The sequence below is a fragment of the Lagopus leucura genome, unplaced genomic scaffold, assembly GCF_019238085.1.
Source record: "Lagopus leucura isolate 7727_CA_CO unplaced genomic scaffold, USGS_WTPT01 Super-Scaffold_100001, whole genome shotgun sequence".
NCBI lineage: Eukaryota > Metazoa > Chordata > Aves > Galliformes > Phasianidae > Lagopus > Lagopus leucura.
In genome coordinates, this window is record NW_024962262.1 from 87503971 (window position 1) to 87521391 (window position 17421).

At 45.4% G+C, this 17421-nt stretch overlaps 1 protein-coding gene across 1 annotated transcript in view; it reads left to right on the plus strand.

Annotated features, from left to right (window-relative positions):
* Positions 1-17421, plus strand: part of RCSD1 (RCSD domain containing 1) — a 34645-nt gene that overhangs the window by 15107 nt on the left and 2117 nt on the right. The window contains exons 2-6 of the mRNA XM_042866995.1: positions 10254-10361; positions 12566-12655; positions 14290-14361; positions 15608-15811; positions 16640-17288. Of these exons, the coding sequence (XP_042722929.1) occupies positions 10254-10361; positions 12566-12655; positions 14290-14361; positions 15608-15811; positions 16640-17272 (1107 nt within the window). The 3' untranslated portion in view covers positions 17273-17288. The remainder of the gene's footprint in view (positions 1-10253; positions 10362-12565; positions 12656-14289; positions 14362-15607; positions 15812-16639; positions 17289-17421) is intronic.

Below are 17421 nucleotides of genomic sequence, written 5' to 3' on the forward strand. Positions count from 1 at the left end.
TTGACACTGTCCCGCATGATATCCTTGTCACTAAATTGGAGAAAAATGAATTTGATGGGTGGCCCGCTCGTTGGATAAGGAATTGTCTGGATGGTTGCACTCAGAGAGTTGCAGTCAGTGGCTCAGTGTCCAAGGGGAATCTGGTGATGAGTGGCATTCCTCAGAGATCAGTGCTCCAGTGTTACTTAACATCTTTGTAGGTGACATGGATAATGGGGTTGGGTGCACCCTCAGCAAGTTTACAGATGACACCAAGCTTAAGTGGTGCAGCTGACACTCCAGAAGGAAGAGATGCTATCCAGAGGGACCTGGACAGGCTTGAGATGTGGGCCCTTGCCAACTTCATGAAGTTCAGCAAGGTCAAGTGCAAGGTCCTGCACCTGGATCAGAGCAATCCCAAGCACAGATACAGGCTGGGTTGCAAATGTCTTGAGAAAAGCCCTGAGAAGGATTTGGTGGTGTCGGTTGATGCAATATTCAACATAAGCTGGCAGTGTACACTTGCAGCCCAGAAGGCCAACTGTATCCTGGGTTGCATCAAAAGAAGCATGACCAGCAGGTTAAGGGAGGTGATTCTGCCCCTCTACTCTGTTCTCATGAGACCCCACATGGAGTATTGTGTCCATTTCTGGGGTTTCCAACATGGAAGGACATGGAGCTGTTGGAGTGGGTCCAGAGGAGGGCCATGAAGATGATCAGAGGGCCGGAGCAGCTCCCCTGTTGAGGACAAGCTGGGTGAGCTGGGGCTCTTCAACCTGGAAAAGAGAAGGCTCCAGGAGGATCCTATAGCAGCCTACAGGAAAGCTGGGAAGGGACTTTTTATAATGGCATGTAGCAAGAGGACAATGGGAAATGGTTTTAAACTGGAAGACAGTAGATTTAGATTAGATATTAGGAAGAAATTCTTTGCTGTGAGGGTAGTGAGATACTGGAACAGATACTGAGAACTGCACAGAGAGCTTGTGGATGTCCTCTCCCTGGAAGCATTCAAGGCCAGGCTGGATGGGACTTTGAGCAACTGGGTCTAGAGGGAGGTGTCCCTGCCTATAGCTGGGGGCTGGAACTAGGTGACCCTAAAGGTCCCTTCCAACCCAAACTATTCTGTGCTTCTATGATCAACAGCAAAGGGGGAACTTCTTAGAGGGTAGTTTAAAATAACCTTATCTCATTTTATTTGCACTCTAGTCACTCTCTGAAGCAGAAAGCAGATAGTATATTTGCCACTTCTAATTTCCTGGGGTCTACAGATGTTTCCTCTGGCACTTGCTGCTCTCTTCTTCCCAGCTCCCCAAAGACTGGCTGGCTCACCTGTACTTGAATACCCTCAAGACATCATCTAGCTCCAGCCACCTACTTAGTGATGTCTGTAGCCCAGTGCAGTTTGGGTGTTTTTTTTTATTACAATAACCATTGGCTTTGATCTTCAGAAACTCTAGGCAATCCCAGGTGACCTGGAGAGAAGTACCAGAGAAGGAGCCTGAGCAAGTTTCTCATCTAAAGAAATCCCTTTTCTAATTTCTACCAGGTATCTCCAACCTGGCCTAGTTTACCAGTCTTCCTTACATGAGCCTTTAAATCTGGCAGATCTGAGCCCTGCAGTTTTGAAACAGCTGCACTGTATTTGGGAACTGCTTGCTGTCTTCTAGAGAAGACTGCTCATCATTACTGAGTTGAAATATCCTCCTGTTACCCTTTGTGTAGCACTTGACCCTGAGTGCCAAGATGGCAGCAGTTCACAAGGGAAACCGTAGAGGAGAAAATTAAGCCCAGACCACATTTAGCAAGTCTAAAAAAAATGTTTCTCTAAAGTAAACTCTTCCCAAACATGGAAAAATTTTACATATTTTTATGTATTTCATGTAAAATAAGATTTTCCTGCCCTTTCTTGTAAAACCCAACATGCAAGCTTCCTTTGAAGTCCCTGTTCCTCGTACTATTCTGTATGTTATGTGTTCTGTGTTATGGTCAGAACTTCTTTCTCATCATTACTGTGGCTATGTAACAGCCTTGCTGTTGAGTTCAGACACACACTCATCCTATTCATTCAGTCAGTCAGTTCAGTCATCTGTGGTGGGTAAGTGTTGACCTGGGTACCATTTCTGAGGAGGGATGTTATACGTCTCAGAATTACTCTTGTATTTACTTACTTAATTACTTACTTGCTTTTATTTTTTTTTTTTTTTTATTTTTATTTTTTATTTTTTTTATTTTATCTTTTTTATTTTTTATTAATTATTTACTTAATTACTTACTTGCAAACTTGAAAGATAGGCTGCAGTGATTTGCTCTCAGGCAAGAAGCTTGCTCTGCACTGTAAAATTTACCAAAAGGAAGGATTTAAGAAGATATCTGACATTTTGCAAAATTGAGGTGTTTAGCTTCTGATAAAAGAAGCTAAGAAAACAAGAACAAAGAAAACATGACAGAAAGAAAAGTAGAAAATTAATATTTCTTTTCCAGCCTTTGACAGAACTGCAAATTTGGGACCTATCTTCACCTGGAAAATAACTGCAATAAAGCTCTGCTATGGCAGGTTTGCAGAGATGTGGCTCACACAGTACTCATCACAGCTTTCGCTGTGGTGGACCACAGCACAGTTACTGTCACTCCTGCTCTGTAATGAATGGTAGGAAATGCAAGTAGGAGCCTTGGACCTGAATCGCAGGGAGCTACATCGACACAATGACAGACAGGACTGGCTATAAGGTATCACAGCAGGCACAGCTGCAGCTACTTCTATCTGGGGCTTCTGCCAATAGTTTAAAATTTACCATGAGCAGATGAGGAGCAGCAGCATTGCCAGATAAGAGGCCAAGTGAATAAATAAACCACATAAATCCCTCCTGAAACAGGGAGTTGGACAGTCTCCAATGAGAATGATTTGTGAAGAAGGCTAGAGAAAGAGACGGGAAGAAAGATGCTTTGCTGGGGTGAAGAGGGGTCAGTGTAGCAAGAAGAGGTTTGTTTATTCAAGGCTTACATCTTGGGATGTGTTGCTTCTTGAGCCAGGGGCCCGTCGTACTGCTGAGCTCCAGTCGGAACCACCACTGTGAGATTTCCTTCTAGGGATGTAAAAATGGGCTATACAAGTGTGAGCCCTCCCACTTCCTGGGTGATCTACGTTCAGCCCTCAGTGATACTTTCATGGATCACCAGAATTAATAAGCTCATATTGTGTCTGGATTCTAGCAATTTTTGCAGCCTGGTTCCTCATGCTGTGACTTCGTTATTTTCCCATCCTCTTGCCTTTCAGTTTGCTCCTTTGGGGGAGTCTGTGTTCTAAACTGGCCCTTCTCACTTATTTCTCCTTTTGCAGTCCTAACAATGTTCCCCTTTCAAAATAATCTTGATGCCACTGTGGTGCTCACATGGACATAGATAAACAGTTTAAATTATGCTGGCATGAGGATGCAAACAGGGATTCATCTAAGTGGAAAATGCAGGGAGATGGCTTTGAATGAAACTGAAGACTATATATTAGATTTATCCATGGGTAATTTGGGTCCAGTTGTAATTAAAACCTCTTCTTGAACTTTTTAAAGTTCATTTAAACAGGAATTTCTTACAAGCTGTCTAATCTTAACTGCACTTACACAAGAGTTGAAATAACTGGTGCCTGTTAAGAGAGATTGAAAACAAAAATTCAGTTACCTAGTTCTTGCCATTGAACAAGACTAAAAGAGAGGCAGATTTGCCCAAGTGAACCAAAACTTGTCTATTCTCCACTATTTTCTGCTTTAAGGCTAAGACTTATACCCAGGGATCCATTCAAGTTTCTTCAGATTCTCTTATTTGATCAGTAAATGAATTTAAGGGTAGAAAACAATGGTTTGATATGTCGGCCTCTTTGGACACTTACCCTCAGAACAGGTAATCCAGGGATCCTCCTAACTGAAGGTTTTATCAATTCACTTCATACAGACATGGTATTACTATGTTTTGCATCAATATTGAATATTACTGTGGCTTTTAACCACCTAGGGCTGGTCACACAGACACATTTGGCTGGTAGAGAGGAGGATTCATGATACATTCTCCAATGCAGAATCATAGAGTCACCAAGGTTAGAAAAGACCTACGAGATCATGCAATCCAACCGTCCACCTATCGCCACTAGTTCTCACTAAATCATGTCCCTCAATATAACGCCTAAATGTTCCTTGAACACCTCCAGGGTCGGTGACTCCACCACCTCCCTGGGCAGCCCATTCCAGTGCCTGACCACTCTTTCAGAAAAGCAGCACCTCCTAGCATTCATCCTGAATCTCCCCTGGCACAACTTGAGGCCATTCCCAGTTGTCCTAGTCACACAAGAGAAGAGGCTGACTCCCAGCTCACTATAGCCTCTCTTCAGGAAGTTCATATTTTCTCCAGATAGACTGAAACGGTACCTTATATGTAGTGCTTTGTGAATATGCAGTGACTTGCGTATGTTGCATATATGAAATGCAACATTTTCCACAAGACCAATAAAAGTTTGTCCAGGGAGAAAAGAATAGCTCATACTTGAAGATATGGACACCCCATATCTTCATGGGACAACATGGGAGGAGATGTTGCTGTCAACACTTCTTCACTGCTTGATGGGCAAGAAAGTAGGATGTCTCTGATTCACCAAACTCCATCTGCACAGGGGGAGTCCTTTCCAGAGGGAAGTTCATAACCTCATCATGGGGATAAGAGGTGTCCACCCCCAGGGGAGCCCCATCAGAGGGCACATGCCTTGCTACAGCGTAACACATCACTCTCAAAATGTTGTCTTCTGTGTCAGAAGTGGGTACCTGAGACATTTGAGAATGGCTTTCTTGCTCTCTTAAGGCAGCAGATTATGAAGCAGTTCAGTTATGCTGGAAAAAAAAAAAAAAAAAGGCACTTCTATCAGATGAAGATTGTATTGCTCCCTGTGCAAGCTGAGATAGTGACCCCAGGGTACATCGTGTAAGCTTCCCCCTGCAGGCAAGGTCTCTGAATGGTTCACTCTTTAAATCCTGCAGCTACCTTACTGAAAATTGAGATGGCTACATGTGATGTCTGGGAAAGCTGTGAGCAGAAGGCACGAGTCAGCCTTTGAGAGTTCTGCTTTGCAGGGTCAGGTGGTGAATGGGAACCTGTGCAAGGCTCTGGTTTCTCCTGCATTCACTTGAATTTCAAAGGAAACCACAGCATCATTTCCTGATATTTCTTACTGAACTCCAGCAGAATGTAGTGATGTTTATTTTGGTAGGAGCTTTGACCTAAGCAGATTCTTGCCCCCAGACACCTTCCCCATCCCTTCCTTGGCTGCTATAGGTGTGGAGCTGCTCTTCCCGTGCCACACTGTAGGCCACAGCACTCCCTGTGCCCACATTGACCCTCTGCTATGCCAGTGTTCTTTTCTGTTCAGTGGCAAGATGAACCTGAATTAAAAACAATCTCCTTTTTTTTGATTGGGTTATTTGTAGTCAGAATTACATCCCTGACTTGGTTTAGGGCACAGTCCTGCAGGCAATTTCATCAGCAGAGTCGAGGAAGGATAAGAACAGGAGCTGCTCAAAGCAGCGCTGCAGGTAGAGAGAAAAGTTCCAAATATGCATTGACTGCTGTACTAACAAACTTGTGCCTTTTAGAGCCAGGTACCTTGGTTAGCAGTGGGTGGGAGGGCTGTGAAGAAAATCATATCACCCTCTGAGCAGAAGGACACGTCAAGACAGCCTTTCCTCAGCCTCTGGCCAAGTGAGCAGTGGTGAGGTCTGGTTCCTTGGCTGCAGTCTGCTCCCTTGTTGGGCCGTGCCACCAATGCTGTTACTGAAATGATTGGGGTTAAAAATAACCTGGTAAAGAGTTAAGGGAAGTATTTTTAGCCCAGATCATTTCAGTGATCCAGTTTACAGCACATCCCTACAAACACACTGGCATGAGGGAGGGGGAAGGAAAGGTCAAGGGAAAAAAGAGCAGTTGGAAACATGAGCTCTTTGTCCAAACCAGGATTTCATGAAACGGCACCCCAAAAGCGCTGACGCTCTCTGCTTTTCACCCAGCTTCCTGACAACTGGGTTTCTCATGGTGAAGCAGTGAGAGCTGTCTGCTGAAGATCTCTGATTTCTGGATCCTGTTTCTGAGAGCAAGACACCGGCCCTGGGCCTCTTACGCTATTTTGTGTCTGCCACTATGTTTATCATTATTTTTGCCCCATTTGCTTTTGCTTCAGAGGATAGGGCAGCAATGAAAAACTCCATGGGAGTCAGGGGGAAGCTGTGCAGAGCTTGTGCAAGTGCAGGGTATGAGAAGGCAGCAGGCATGATGGCCTGGTGTGAGGACTGCCTTTGGGGAACAGCTTTTGTGAAGCACTTCAGGGCAGGAGAGGCATGCAGAGCTGACAGGGCAGGGCCTTATAAACAAGTCTAGATGCAGCTGCATGAGGACGAGAGTGGGAAAGTACACAGGACTGGTGCAAACAGTCATGTAAGCAGCAGCTGGGTTCATAGCCACAAAACACACCAGTCTTGCAAGGTGCTGCACAGTCACCCGCCCTTGCAGTTAAAAGGTGTTCAGTGCAGCCAAAGTATTGTAAATACAAAAGCAGGCACTTCAGAGGACTCCTGGCACAGTGGGGGACACATCTCTGCTGGTACTCCGACAGTATGTTGGTGCTGCTTAACCCCAAACACTTCACTGTACGGTAATTAATACACATTTGCTCTTTTCACCAGACAAAGCAGATGCACAAATCCAAACTGGAGCTTCTCCCTCACTGTCTGTTTCCAACACCTACAGGTCCCCCTTCTGACTAGCACCGCAGTCACCTATCACAGCCAGTGCCCAAACTTGTAGGGTACCAATCCCATGACATGGAATCAGGACAGCTTTCAGTTGCAGAGGCCTGAGGGTGGGGGGAGCCAGTTTTGAACCAATCCCAGCAGGATGTTCAAATTCATCCCCAAAACTACCTCTGGGCTTTCCAGCTTTTCCCAGGACTCTTTATAATTTTGATTTCATAAGAAACTCATTATCTGTAGTGATGCTCCCCGCCTGTAGCTTACATCCATGACCCTTAAGAAAAGTTCTTTGTGAGTACACAAATGGTACAGACAGGAAACTGTGGCTTCTAGACCCCTTTTGTCCTTAGCGCCTTTAACCCTAGCACCTTCTGCCATATTAGCCTGCCAGTGCAGTCACAATTGCACCTTGAAGAGACACAGCAGGGATGGTGTGTCTACCAGACAGCCTGTGAGAGAAGTAGGGGCATACATCTCTGCTAAAAATGGTGGTGCCTCTTCAAGCCATCTGCAAAATAGAGGCAAGGCAGGCAGTACATTTTGCTCTCACATCAGAGGCAATGATTCCAAAGGAAAAGGACTCTTTCAAAGGAAGGAGAGGCTTTTGTGGGAAGTTTGAGTTGCTGAAACTGTAGCTACTCCATGAATAAAGGCAGAACTTTCTTCTGCAGCACAGCTAGAGGGACTGGGTTCAGTCTCAAAAGCAATGAGATGGGATTAAAAAAAAACATTTTCAAATTTACTCAAATTTATAAGCTTACTTGGAAGAGGAAAGTGAGACTCCTCACAGAGAACTTGTTAGATGCGCTTCCTCTTTTGCAGTGATATGTTCACATTGATGGTGCAATTTAATTCCTGTTTTGCCTCTCAATCTGAAATCTTTCAGAATATGTGACGCTTAGATACTTATTTTTATGGAAGAGTGAAAGACCTCCGAATAGCAGCCACCAAATGGCTGATGGAATAAGTCTTGTACCGTGGCTCACTGCTTTTAGTCCATGCAGACAGACCACATTTCTGACAGGTGCTAAATTCAAGTCTCAATAATTCTGCTGTTTTTGGAAAAGAAGGCCAGAACTGCTCCTCATCATCATTTAGAAAGTTGGTGGACTGTGTCAATGAATGGGGAAAACACTAAGAATGGAAGAGAATGCACTAATACCCCGGGTCAGGAGAGAGCTAGCACCAAGCAGCCATGTCTCAGTGATGGAGGAGGCTGAGGGCTGGTGCCAGCTCTGCGTGGAGAGTGAGAACATGAGGCTTCCCACTTCTTGCAGTGAACACGCAACCACTGGAAATCAGCAGGAGAGCACTTTCCTTCCCATGTGAGGGAGGGAGTTTTCCGCATCCAAGTGTCCCAGTATGGTGAACCCCCTCGACTAGGAGGCACACAGCCTGGAACACCAGCTGGGAAAAAAAAGAAAAGAAAAAAATACCCAGCCCTGTAGAAAAAGCTGGACAGAGGACAGCAGTTCAATTGCCAGAAAGGATCTGAGAAAGGACTTTTCCTGTTGCAAAAGGCATAGCGTAATTGGAGAGCCTGCAGCTGGCAGTTTTGGGAGGACACAGCCCGTGGGCTACTTGTTCTAATCTTAGAATGGCATGCTCACTGCTTCCTGTGCGCTGGACTCAGGCTCCATGTGCTGGAGAACTGTGCTGCAGTGCTACCAGCAAAAAAAGAAATGCACAGAGAAAAGGAGCCGTGTTTTCAGACCGGAGAGCAACAAGTTTAACAAAAACAGCCACACAACAACCTCAACATAAGAGGTCAAGGAGGCCAATAGGAAATGCACTGCCTTTTCTGGGTGAAGGCAGAGGACTGTGAAAGAAGCGCAAGTATGAGAAGAAAAGAGACTATAGGGGAGGCAACCCACCCACACAAACTTCTGGCACCTGCATTTCCTCAGCCTTAGCTCAGTCTCTGAGTCAAGCACTTGGATTCTTTCTCCTTTCCCCAGCTTCATCGTTCTTCCCCTCCTATTTCCAGGCAGCCCTTCCTGAACAGCATGGAGCTCTGGAAAGGGCTCTGCCTGCCCACTGAGCCCAGACATCATTGTTTCATGCTGCACGTTGTCCTCTTCATCTGCTTACTTCACTGGTCCTTCCTTTCCCCTTCTCTGCCACTTCCCCTGCCTCTGATGACACTAATGAAGGCAGAGAAGATGGAGGGAAGAGCTGCCAGCAGCTCACTGAGAAGACCAAGCTTGAAATGGCTTTTGTGGGTGGATGTGAGAAGCTGGTTGGAAGTATATGGGAAGATTTTAAGAGGAATCCTGAAAACAGAATAACAGCATATACTGGGGATTTGTGGGGCTGGGAGAAGTAGGATGGCATTTATTGGGAGCTATCACTCTCTGAGAAGGGGAAAGGTCCTCTGGTCAGAAGAAACAGCTCATACACAGCTTGGTGCTCTGCGGGCCTTTTACCTCCATCAATACTAAAGGAGTGGTTACATTAACTAGCCAGCCAGTTCCTTCCAGGCAGAGCAGCATGAAGGGAGAAGGAAGAGCACCTCTGGAGAAACAGAAATGTATTCCTCAAACAGCTTTTGGTGCACTTTCTGACTGAGAAATAGAAATGTGTAGAACATGAAGGACAGCAAGCATTGTGCTGGTCATGGATTAATAGTGGTGCTATAGGGAGTGGAGGCTCCTTTCCGATGGTTCGTAGCCTAGTTTGTAGTTCTGAAGTCTCAGTTACCAAAAAAACAAGGATTGTTGGCTAGATATTCACAGTTCCTCTGGTTTGGTTTTCACTGCATCAGATACTGAAGACAAAGAACAAAAGTTTCCTTTCATGAGCTTTGATTTCAAGGCTTGCTCTTGCCCTTTCTTGATACATAACAAAGAAAACAAGGTCAATGTAGGATGAGCAGGGCTGTTTGCTGCGAGAAGAGCTGCACCATCCAGTCTCCATCAATCCCCCTACTTCTCAGCCTGCTCTGGCCCAGGAGAGGGGAAGCTTCCCTCAGCACTGGTATTTCCTCCCTCCCGCCCACCCGCCTGATCCTTTCATTGCCATAGAAAGCAGAACAGCACAGGGACATCTCCAGGCAGATGCTAGCTTGCTGCAGGGGCAGAGAACGGCTTCTCATAACAGAACCATTGGAAAAGGAAGGGTGCTTGTCACTAGGGCAGCAAAAATGGGTGGGAGGGATGAGAAGTGAATGGGGATGTCATTTATCACTCAATTTCATCAGCTCACTGCTAGGAAAAGAGAGGGAACATGAAAAATACTGAGTATAGAACCTTCAACCAGGGATGAAAAGTGTATGAACTACTAATTTTATGTGATTCTACTCACTACCTTGGATATCTGAATGTACTGCTATGTCCTGTATTCCCAAAACTTCTGCTCTCAGACTGGATGATCGATGCCAGATGTGAGAAACTGCTGTAAGTCGTTGCTTACTCCTGAACTTTGTAACACACAAGCTCCTCTCTAGCCTGCTTGTTTTTCCCAGCCTTTGCTCATAGCATACTGTTTCTGATTTGTCAGAACAGGCCAACAGAAACCAATTCAGAGGTGGACAAGTCGGCATCTCCCTCAGTGGCTCAGCTAGCAGGGAAATTCAAAGAGCAAGCAGCCAGTATCACTGGAAAAGAGGTAAGGAGCTTTGCAGCCACCAGCAGGTAATGAAGTGGGAAATTAAACACTTGCTTCTGCCTGTAGAAGTTAAAGCCTCAGTGCATAAATCCACCTTGATTTTGAATTTCCTAAAAGGCTCTGTCTCATAAGTGCAGTGCAAGCTGTGATACTATCTTCGGTGCATTGCAGAATTGTGCATGGTTTTTTTGGCAGAGCCACACGTTCATACTGTAACTGAGATGCTCTAAAGCTGGGTGGGATATGCAGATATCCCTAACAGTAGCAGGCAGCAATGCATGTACTGTGTAGGCTGGCTTTTGTAAGCTGAGGGTAGCAATGAATAATAAAGAAGCTAATTTTGAACTATGGAAGAAGGTGGCAAACAACAGGTTACGTAGAATAGAAGCCAGTGGCATGTCACTAGCACCTTGTTCACAAAAAAATAAAGTTACCTTTAGGTGCTTCATTCTATACCTTTCTGAGACAGAAAGTTATCTCCTTAATTGCCCCAGTTACCTCTTTACAGTAACAACATTTCAGATTCTGTGCCTATCTCTGTTATGCTGAGGGTTTATTTTACTGAAAGCCCACTGTGCCAAGCATTCAACTCACAAGTTGTCTTTCACCAGGTAAGCAGAACACTTGAATACCTCTCTTAGGAAGAAAGGAAAATCAAAGTGTTTACTGATGAATTCTGACATTTTAGGAAAACCCCTTGTATCACTACACACTTTTCTAGAAGTGTAAATGCCTACTGACAAGCCCTCTCCAGTCAATAGGTTTAAAACTCCTTTAAAATTGAACTGTTTGCTTTTCTTGCTCAGCTGATTTCAGTTTTGTCCCAGTCTGCACCTAAGGGCATCCTCCCTGTAATGCATCCTCCATGTAATGCATCATGTCTTTGGCAGGATGCACTGGTGACCTCTGCTGTGTGGGTCTGGAGTGCCACTGTTTATCAGAGGTTAGCACTCATATAGCTGGGCCCCAGGCTGGGAATAGCAAGTCTCTCCCCAGCCACTACTTTTTTTCTTCCAGTCACCAGTACACTACTCCATCCATCCCATTATAGTCATTTCCTCTTTTTAAGGTATGGGATTAAATTGCACCAAGTTCCTCATCCTTAGGAAGCCAGAAAGTTCCCAAACCTTCCACATGTTATCTGCAGACCTCTGCTGTTCCCAAGCCCAGGCAGGGTAGAGTGGCCTCACAGTGAGGGAAAAACTCATTTTCTCCAGGGACTGAGGAGGACAAAGTTTCCTGTCTTTTCTCTCCAAGCTGCCTGTCACTTCCCCACAGCTTTCTCAGGCTGGTCTCAGATTAATGGCTGCCTGGATGGTCCTTAACCCTTGCTTGACCCATGTCAGAAATGAGGAACCTATCAGCCAGTGAAGCTCTGACCATCACTGTGGCACAACACAGCATTGTTTGGTCGCAGAATGGTAGGGTTTCAATAAAACTGGGTATTACTGCTTCCTAGTGTGATGTAAGCAGAAGGGCAGGACTGCTTTTGACTGCTTTTGTCTGCTTAGAGATGCAGCATTGCCATGGCTGGGTGTAATACCACCAGTAGTTAATTAAAATCAGCTCTGCTTGTCCTCCAAGACATCCAATTCCATAAAAAGCATGTGCTATAATCCTTTTTTTTTTCTTTTTTTTTTTTTTTTTCTTTCACATGTCTGCCTGTTAGGAAATAGCAAAATTATCCCCACGTTATACGGTGGATATTGAAGAATATCCACCAAGTTGTCCAAAAATTATTAAGACCATGAACAAAGTAGGAAGCTGAGATTCTTTAAGAACAAGTCCTGGTAATAAGACAGGAAAGAGAACAATGCCAAGCTATTTTACTGTGTGTGGGGGGGAGGGATTGTCCAGCAGTGTGCTTTGAAGATGAAGCTTCTGGGAAGGCTTCCCCACCCTTCACAGCTTAGAAGAGTGTCCTTTGCACAAAACTAACTCTCATGGTTCATGCTGTGAAAAGAGATCTAGCCTACTTTTCCAATACTAGGATTGGGCTTGAGATGCTGTGAGCTTAGCGTGCTGGTCACATATCCATATATTAATGCCATGTGGTGCCTTTGGAAGCTTCCTTTAGGTAAGCTGGGGACTGCCATCCCAAGCAGGTCACTTACAGAGCATGCTGTTTTGTGCTTGAATTTCACTTAACCAAACAACAACAAACTAATGTTCCTTCTGCTGAGTTGGTTGCTTTCTTCTCTCAGGTGCCACCACATAAGCCAACTCGGAGGAAACCACCATGCTCTCTTCCACTGTATTCCAACAAAACTGAGACAAGCCAGAACAATGGGCAAGTGAGTTATCAATTTAACCCAAGGACAAAGAATCTCTTCTCTGCAGTCTGTTCTGTCATGAGACAAAAGCTTGCAGATGGCACAGCGGTCAAGCTGTGCAGCAGAAGACATCGGTAATGCACCATCAAACCTTCCCATGCTTCCACACAGGCACTGACTCAGAATTAGCAGCAAATTGCTTCCAACTCTGGTAACACACAGACGCATCCCATTTCTACTGTTTTTGCTTTTAACCTTTTACTGACAGATCCACACAGTTACCACCTTTGAATTGTTTTAAAGCTGGAACTGCTAGCATTTATTACAGTTGAACACCATTTAGCACAGGGGACATCTCTTTTTTTTTTTTTTTTTTTTCTTTCTTTAGCTTCATATGAACATTGAAGGTTCAAATGTAGTGGCATAACAGTTCTGCTTTTCAGAAAAAAGGAATAATTAATCTAGTGTGAAGAGGTTTTCTTTCAGCAATGCCTGCAGAATATTGTCTTGAGGTGTCCTCCATACAGCATCCTTGAATGAGCAGATCCCAATAAGGTCTATAGAAGCTGGCAGCTACTCACCCAAGTTTATATTCAAGCCTTTTTCAGTCACTTCCGGCTTTCTGTAGTGTCAAAGTATGAGGTTTATCCACCAAATTTCATATCACTGCCTGCCCTTAAAGAAATGGTTCTTGAATGTTCTTTTCTGATAGCTACAGGCTCTTGTTGCTTCCATGCCAGAGAAACACAAACTTTGAAGTCTCACATTCCTTCCTTTTCCTACATACCTTCTCAAAGAAATACTCTCCCTTTCTCAGTTTTGAGCCTTTCATAGCTCAACCATTATGGCCACTTAGACTTTTCCTTTCCATACTAATTGGGTACCCTGCAACTGTTAGTTGAATGAGGGCAGAAAGTCTTTACCATTACAAAAAGTTTGTAACGTTTTACCAACATTAAGGCCCTGTTCCCTTTGAGAGGTAGAATTTTAATCTGTCCGATCCTCATATAGGGGGAAACTATATCATAGGTTACATACTCAATTCAAAGCCACATAGCAGCACCTAACTCAGACACTTCAGCCAAAGGACGATTACCTTTTCTCCCAAAAGGACACATGCATGTAGAGCCCTAAGATGTCTAGAAAGCAAAAGGGAAGTGTGGTTAGGAAAGAAGGAGGCAAACTTTTGTATGAATGCCTTATATGAGGTTTCATTTGCTTCCCTGCAAGAACTTCCATCTCTTCTAAGTTTTGTACCTTTTTTACATTTCCCTTTTCTCACCATGTATGGGAACTGCTGAGTCACAGCCTGAACCTCTGATTGATCACCTGAGGTGAGCCATGAGTCAGCCAGAGGAGCACAGGTGAAGGCAATTCTCCTGTGCTGCCGGAAGGGGTGGAGCCTGGCTGCACCCCTCCTAGACCTATTTAAGAGCTGGCTACCAGTGGGGGAAGGATCTTGTCTGGAGATCCCTCTTTCTGGTGTTTTGTGGTGAGCCCAGCATAAGGGTAAGCCTTCCATTTATTCTTTCTTGTTATCATAGTCCACTTTGCCTAACTCTCTTGTTTATTTTGTGATTGTGACATCTTGATATCCATTGATTATACACACCTACTTTAATGTGATCTTTTCATGTCTTCATTCTGTTTTGCAGAAGCCATCTCCAAATGCTTGTCCCATTCCCAAAGTCAAGGTGAAAAGCTCTCCCATGATTGAAAAGCTACAGGTAGGTCCTGGAAGAGCCCATATAGCTGCCCCAGCAAATTAAAACTGCTCAGAGCCACTTCCCTTGCAGAGGAGCCACAAAGAAAGAGGATCCAGGAGTTGGGGGTGACAGCTAGATAGGAAGGGCAGTGGTCTCACCAACGAGGGCCCAAACCCACAATGCATAAACAAGGAGGGCAGAGCAGATCTGCTAATGGGTAACCACTGTCAGTAACGCTGTCCTTGGGCATGAGCATTGGTTGATCAGTATGGAGCACAGGATCATTGTACTGGATCTGTGGCATATAAGGCATCACTTTAAAACCAGCTCATAAAAGAGAGGAGGAAAGCTGTGGCTGAGCCTTCCTTCAGCTCTTTCTCCACAGCAGTTTAAACCACTTGTATGTCTCAGGGAGTTGACCTGGAGCAAAGACAGACAAAGTCCTGTGAGTGAACAGTGCCCTTGGGTCTCTGGCACTCCCTAAGACTGCCTAGAAGCTCTGTTCTTTCCTTGCCTCAGTTCCCTGAATTACACACAAGCAGCCTGCGCTTCCTGTCCCTTTTGTCTCTTGGTGGTACCTGATTCATGCCACTGAGGACAGCTCAATAGCCCAGAGACGTGATGTCCTTCCGTTGCCAGCTGCCACTCCTGGCAGCATGTGTGACTTCTGGACATAATGTCTCCTGAGCACCCCAGCGCAATGCAAGCCTATTCATAGCAGTGTCCCTGTTAATGCACCCAAGGACATTCGCCTGCAGAACTTCTTCATAGCAGGCTAGCACAAGGTGCTTTGCCACAGTTAATCACAACCTTGTTTCTTCCTATGGCCTTCTCTCTCCTCATGGCTGCACAGATCATTCAGAAGACCTGCAGACCAACCTTGAAAATGTGAGGTCTGCTTGGGCACAGACAGGGATGGTTTAAATCTCAATCTGATCACTGACTGCTTGTTGATACCTTGGCTCAGCCACTGTACACTGTGCTGGCTTGGCTGGGTCACTGGAAAATCCCCAAAGTCCTTAGGATGACAAAAGAACTCATCTTGAGATCCAGCTGTTGGGGAAGGGCAAATGTTCAGTCATAACTCCTCTGCCCGGACTTGTTTGTTGACAGTGTCACCAGGAGAGACCCATAACCAGAAGGTATGTGGGCTGTGACAGCTGAAATGTGGTGGCCCGGCAGTGTGAGCAAGGGTTCCTCCACGTGGTTAATGCATGTATTACACAGCGGTGTCACCCACAGTAGTGACGGGAATTTTTCTTTGCAGGCCAATCTGGCTTTTTCGCCAGCAGCTCTGCTGCCGGGAGCATCTCCCAAAAGCCCTGGTCTGAAAGTCATGGTTTCTCCGTTCAGCACCCCTCCCTCAACGCCCAGCAGCCCAGGGATCCAGCCGCAGTCCAGCGAAGCAAGTGAGACACCGGTCAGCTTTGATAAACCTCCAGAAGGCACTCAGCTACAATTCTATAACAAGGTAGGGCATGCTCTAGTTCTCCACCACAGCAGGATAAAGTTTGTCTGTTGCTTGCAGCTGAGGAGGAAAGGGAGGCTTTAGCCCTCAGTCCTGCCATAACAGCGTGCCTTTGTAGCCAAGTCAGGAGATCTAAGTGCTGAGTTTGAATCAGCTTTTGGTGTAGTTCTGTGGATCTTCTCTCTACCTACCAGTCCATAGGATTTTGTGGGCCAGTGGTTCCAGCAGCTTTCATGGCCCCATAGCTATAGAGAAGGGGTAAGGTGTAAGGATTCAATTATTTCAGCTCAGCAATAAGTGGGTGGCTGATAGCTGGGCAGGGAGCACCATGAGGAAATGGTGCCACATGCCAGCAAATGTCAAAGGTGGCTAAGATGCTGTTTGTGGAGCCCTGACAGTCTGCCCAGGTGTTCCACAGAGTGTACAGCACGTAAATGAGGAGCTGTAACCTGCATTCACCAGCTTCCTCTGGAGCGCAGACTCCTTCCTCAGCCACCAAACTGCAAAAAGCTGAAGAGGCTGAAACAACCAATGTCAGCAACACCTGCACCATGAAATCAGCTTCTTTGATTTAGAGTTTAACTTGGACAAACTCACAGTTAACACTGGGACAGTGATCTTCAGCATCAGCTCTATAGAGAGAAAGAAGGTTATATTTTGGGGAGCTGCTTATCCTTCAGCAATAGGCAGTCCTTCCTCCCTACCTCTCAGTAGCAGAGCAGGAAAACCAGCGCAGCGATCAAGTTTTCCCCAGCATTTCCCTCTATTGTGCTTTCCTGCTTTCCAGTACTGTTCTTTGACTGCTTCAATTTCTGCTTTTCCTGCCTCAAGGTGCGGACGAGGGGATCAATAAAGCGTAGGCCTCCCTCCAGGAAGTTCCGAAGATCTCTGTCCGACTATGGAGATGGGGAAGATTTAGGGAATATCATTCCCTCTCCAGAAAATGGTACCAAAGAAGATGGGGATGAGGTATTTGAGCATAAAGGCAAGACAGAGGAAGCAGAAACAGGGAACAAAGAAATAAAGAAACAGACAGTGTCTGATGAGAAGCCCCCATCGAGGAGAGGATCCAGCATATCAGACAGTGAAGACAAAGAGGAAAAGCAAGTGGAAGAAGTGACTCCTTGCAAGAGTAACACAGGAGATACAGAAAAGGAGGAGGAGGTGTGTTGTGGTGCTCCAGGAGGGAACAACTCACCCCAGTCACCCTCTGAAGACAAGGAAGATAAGGTGTGTGAGGCTCTTCAGGAAAAAGAGGAGGAAGGTGGTGCCTGTGAACAGGAAAAGGGAGACAAAGAGAAGGAGGAAACTGAAGAAAAGGAGACCAGTGAGAACACAGTCACACGAAGAACGTCAGACACTGAGGAAACACCACTGGCACCTCAACCACTGCAAGAGGCAGTGGGTTTAGAGACTGCCAGTGAGCCTTTAACATCAGCCATGCAGGAGCAGGGCACTGAGTAGCTGTAATGCACATTAGGTAAGTATTGCCAAAATGAGAATAGCTCCTAAAATATCAAAAGATTTTGCTTACTGATAAAAATGCCAAGTGTGATAGAACATGCCAATATTTATGCTGCTTCCCACACCTCAAGATTATCAAATCTCTGCAG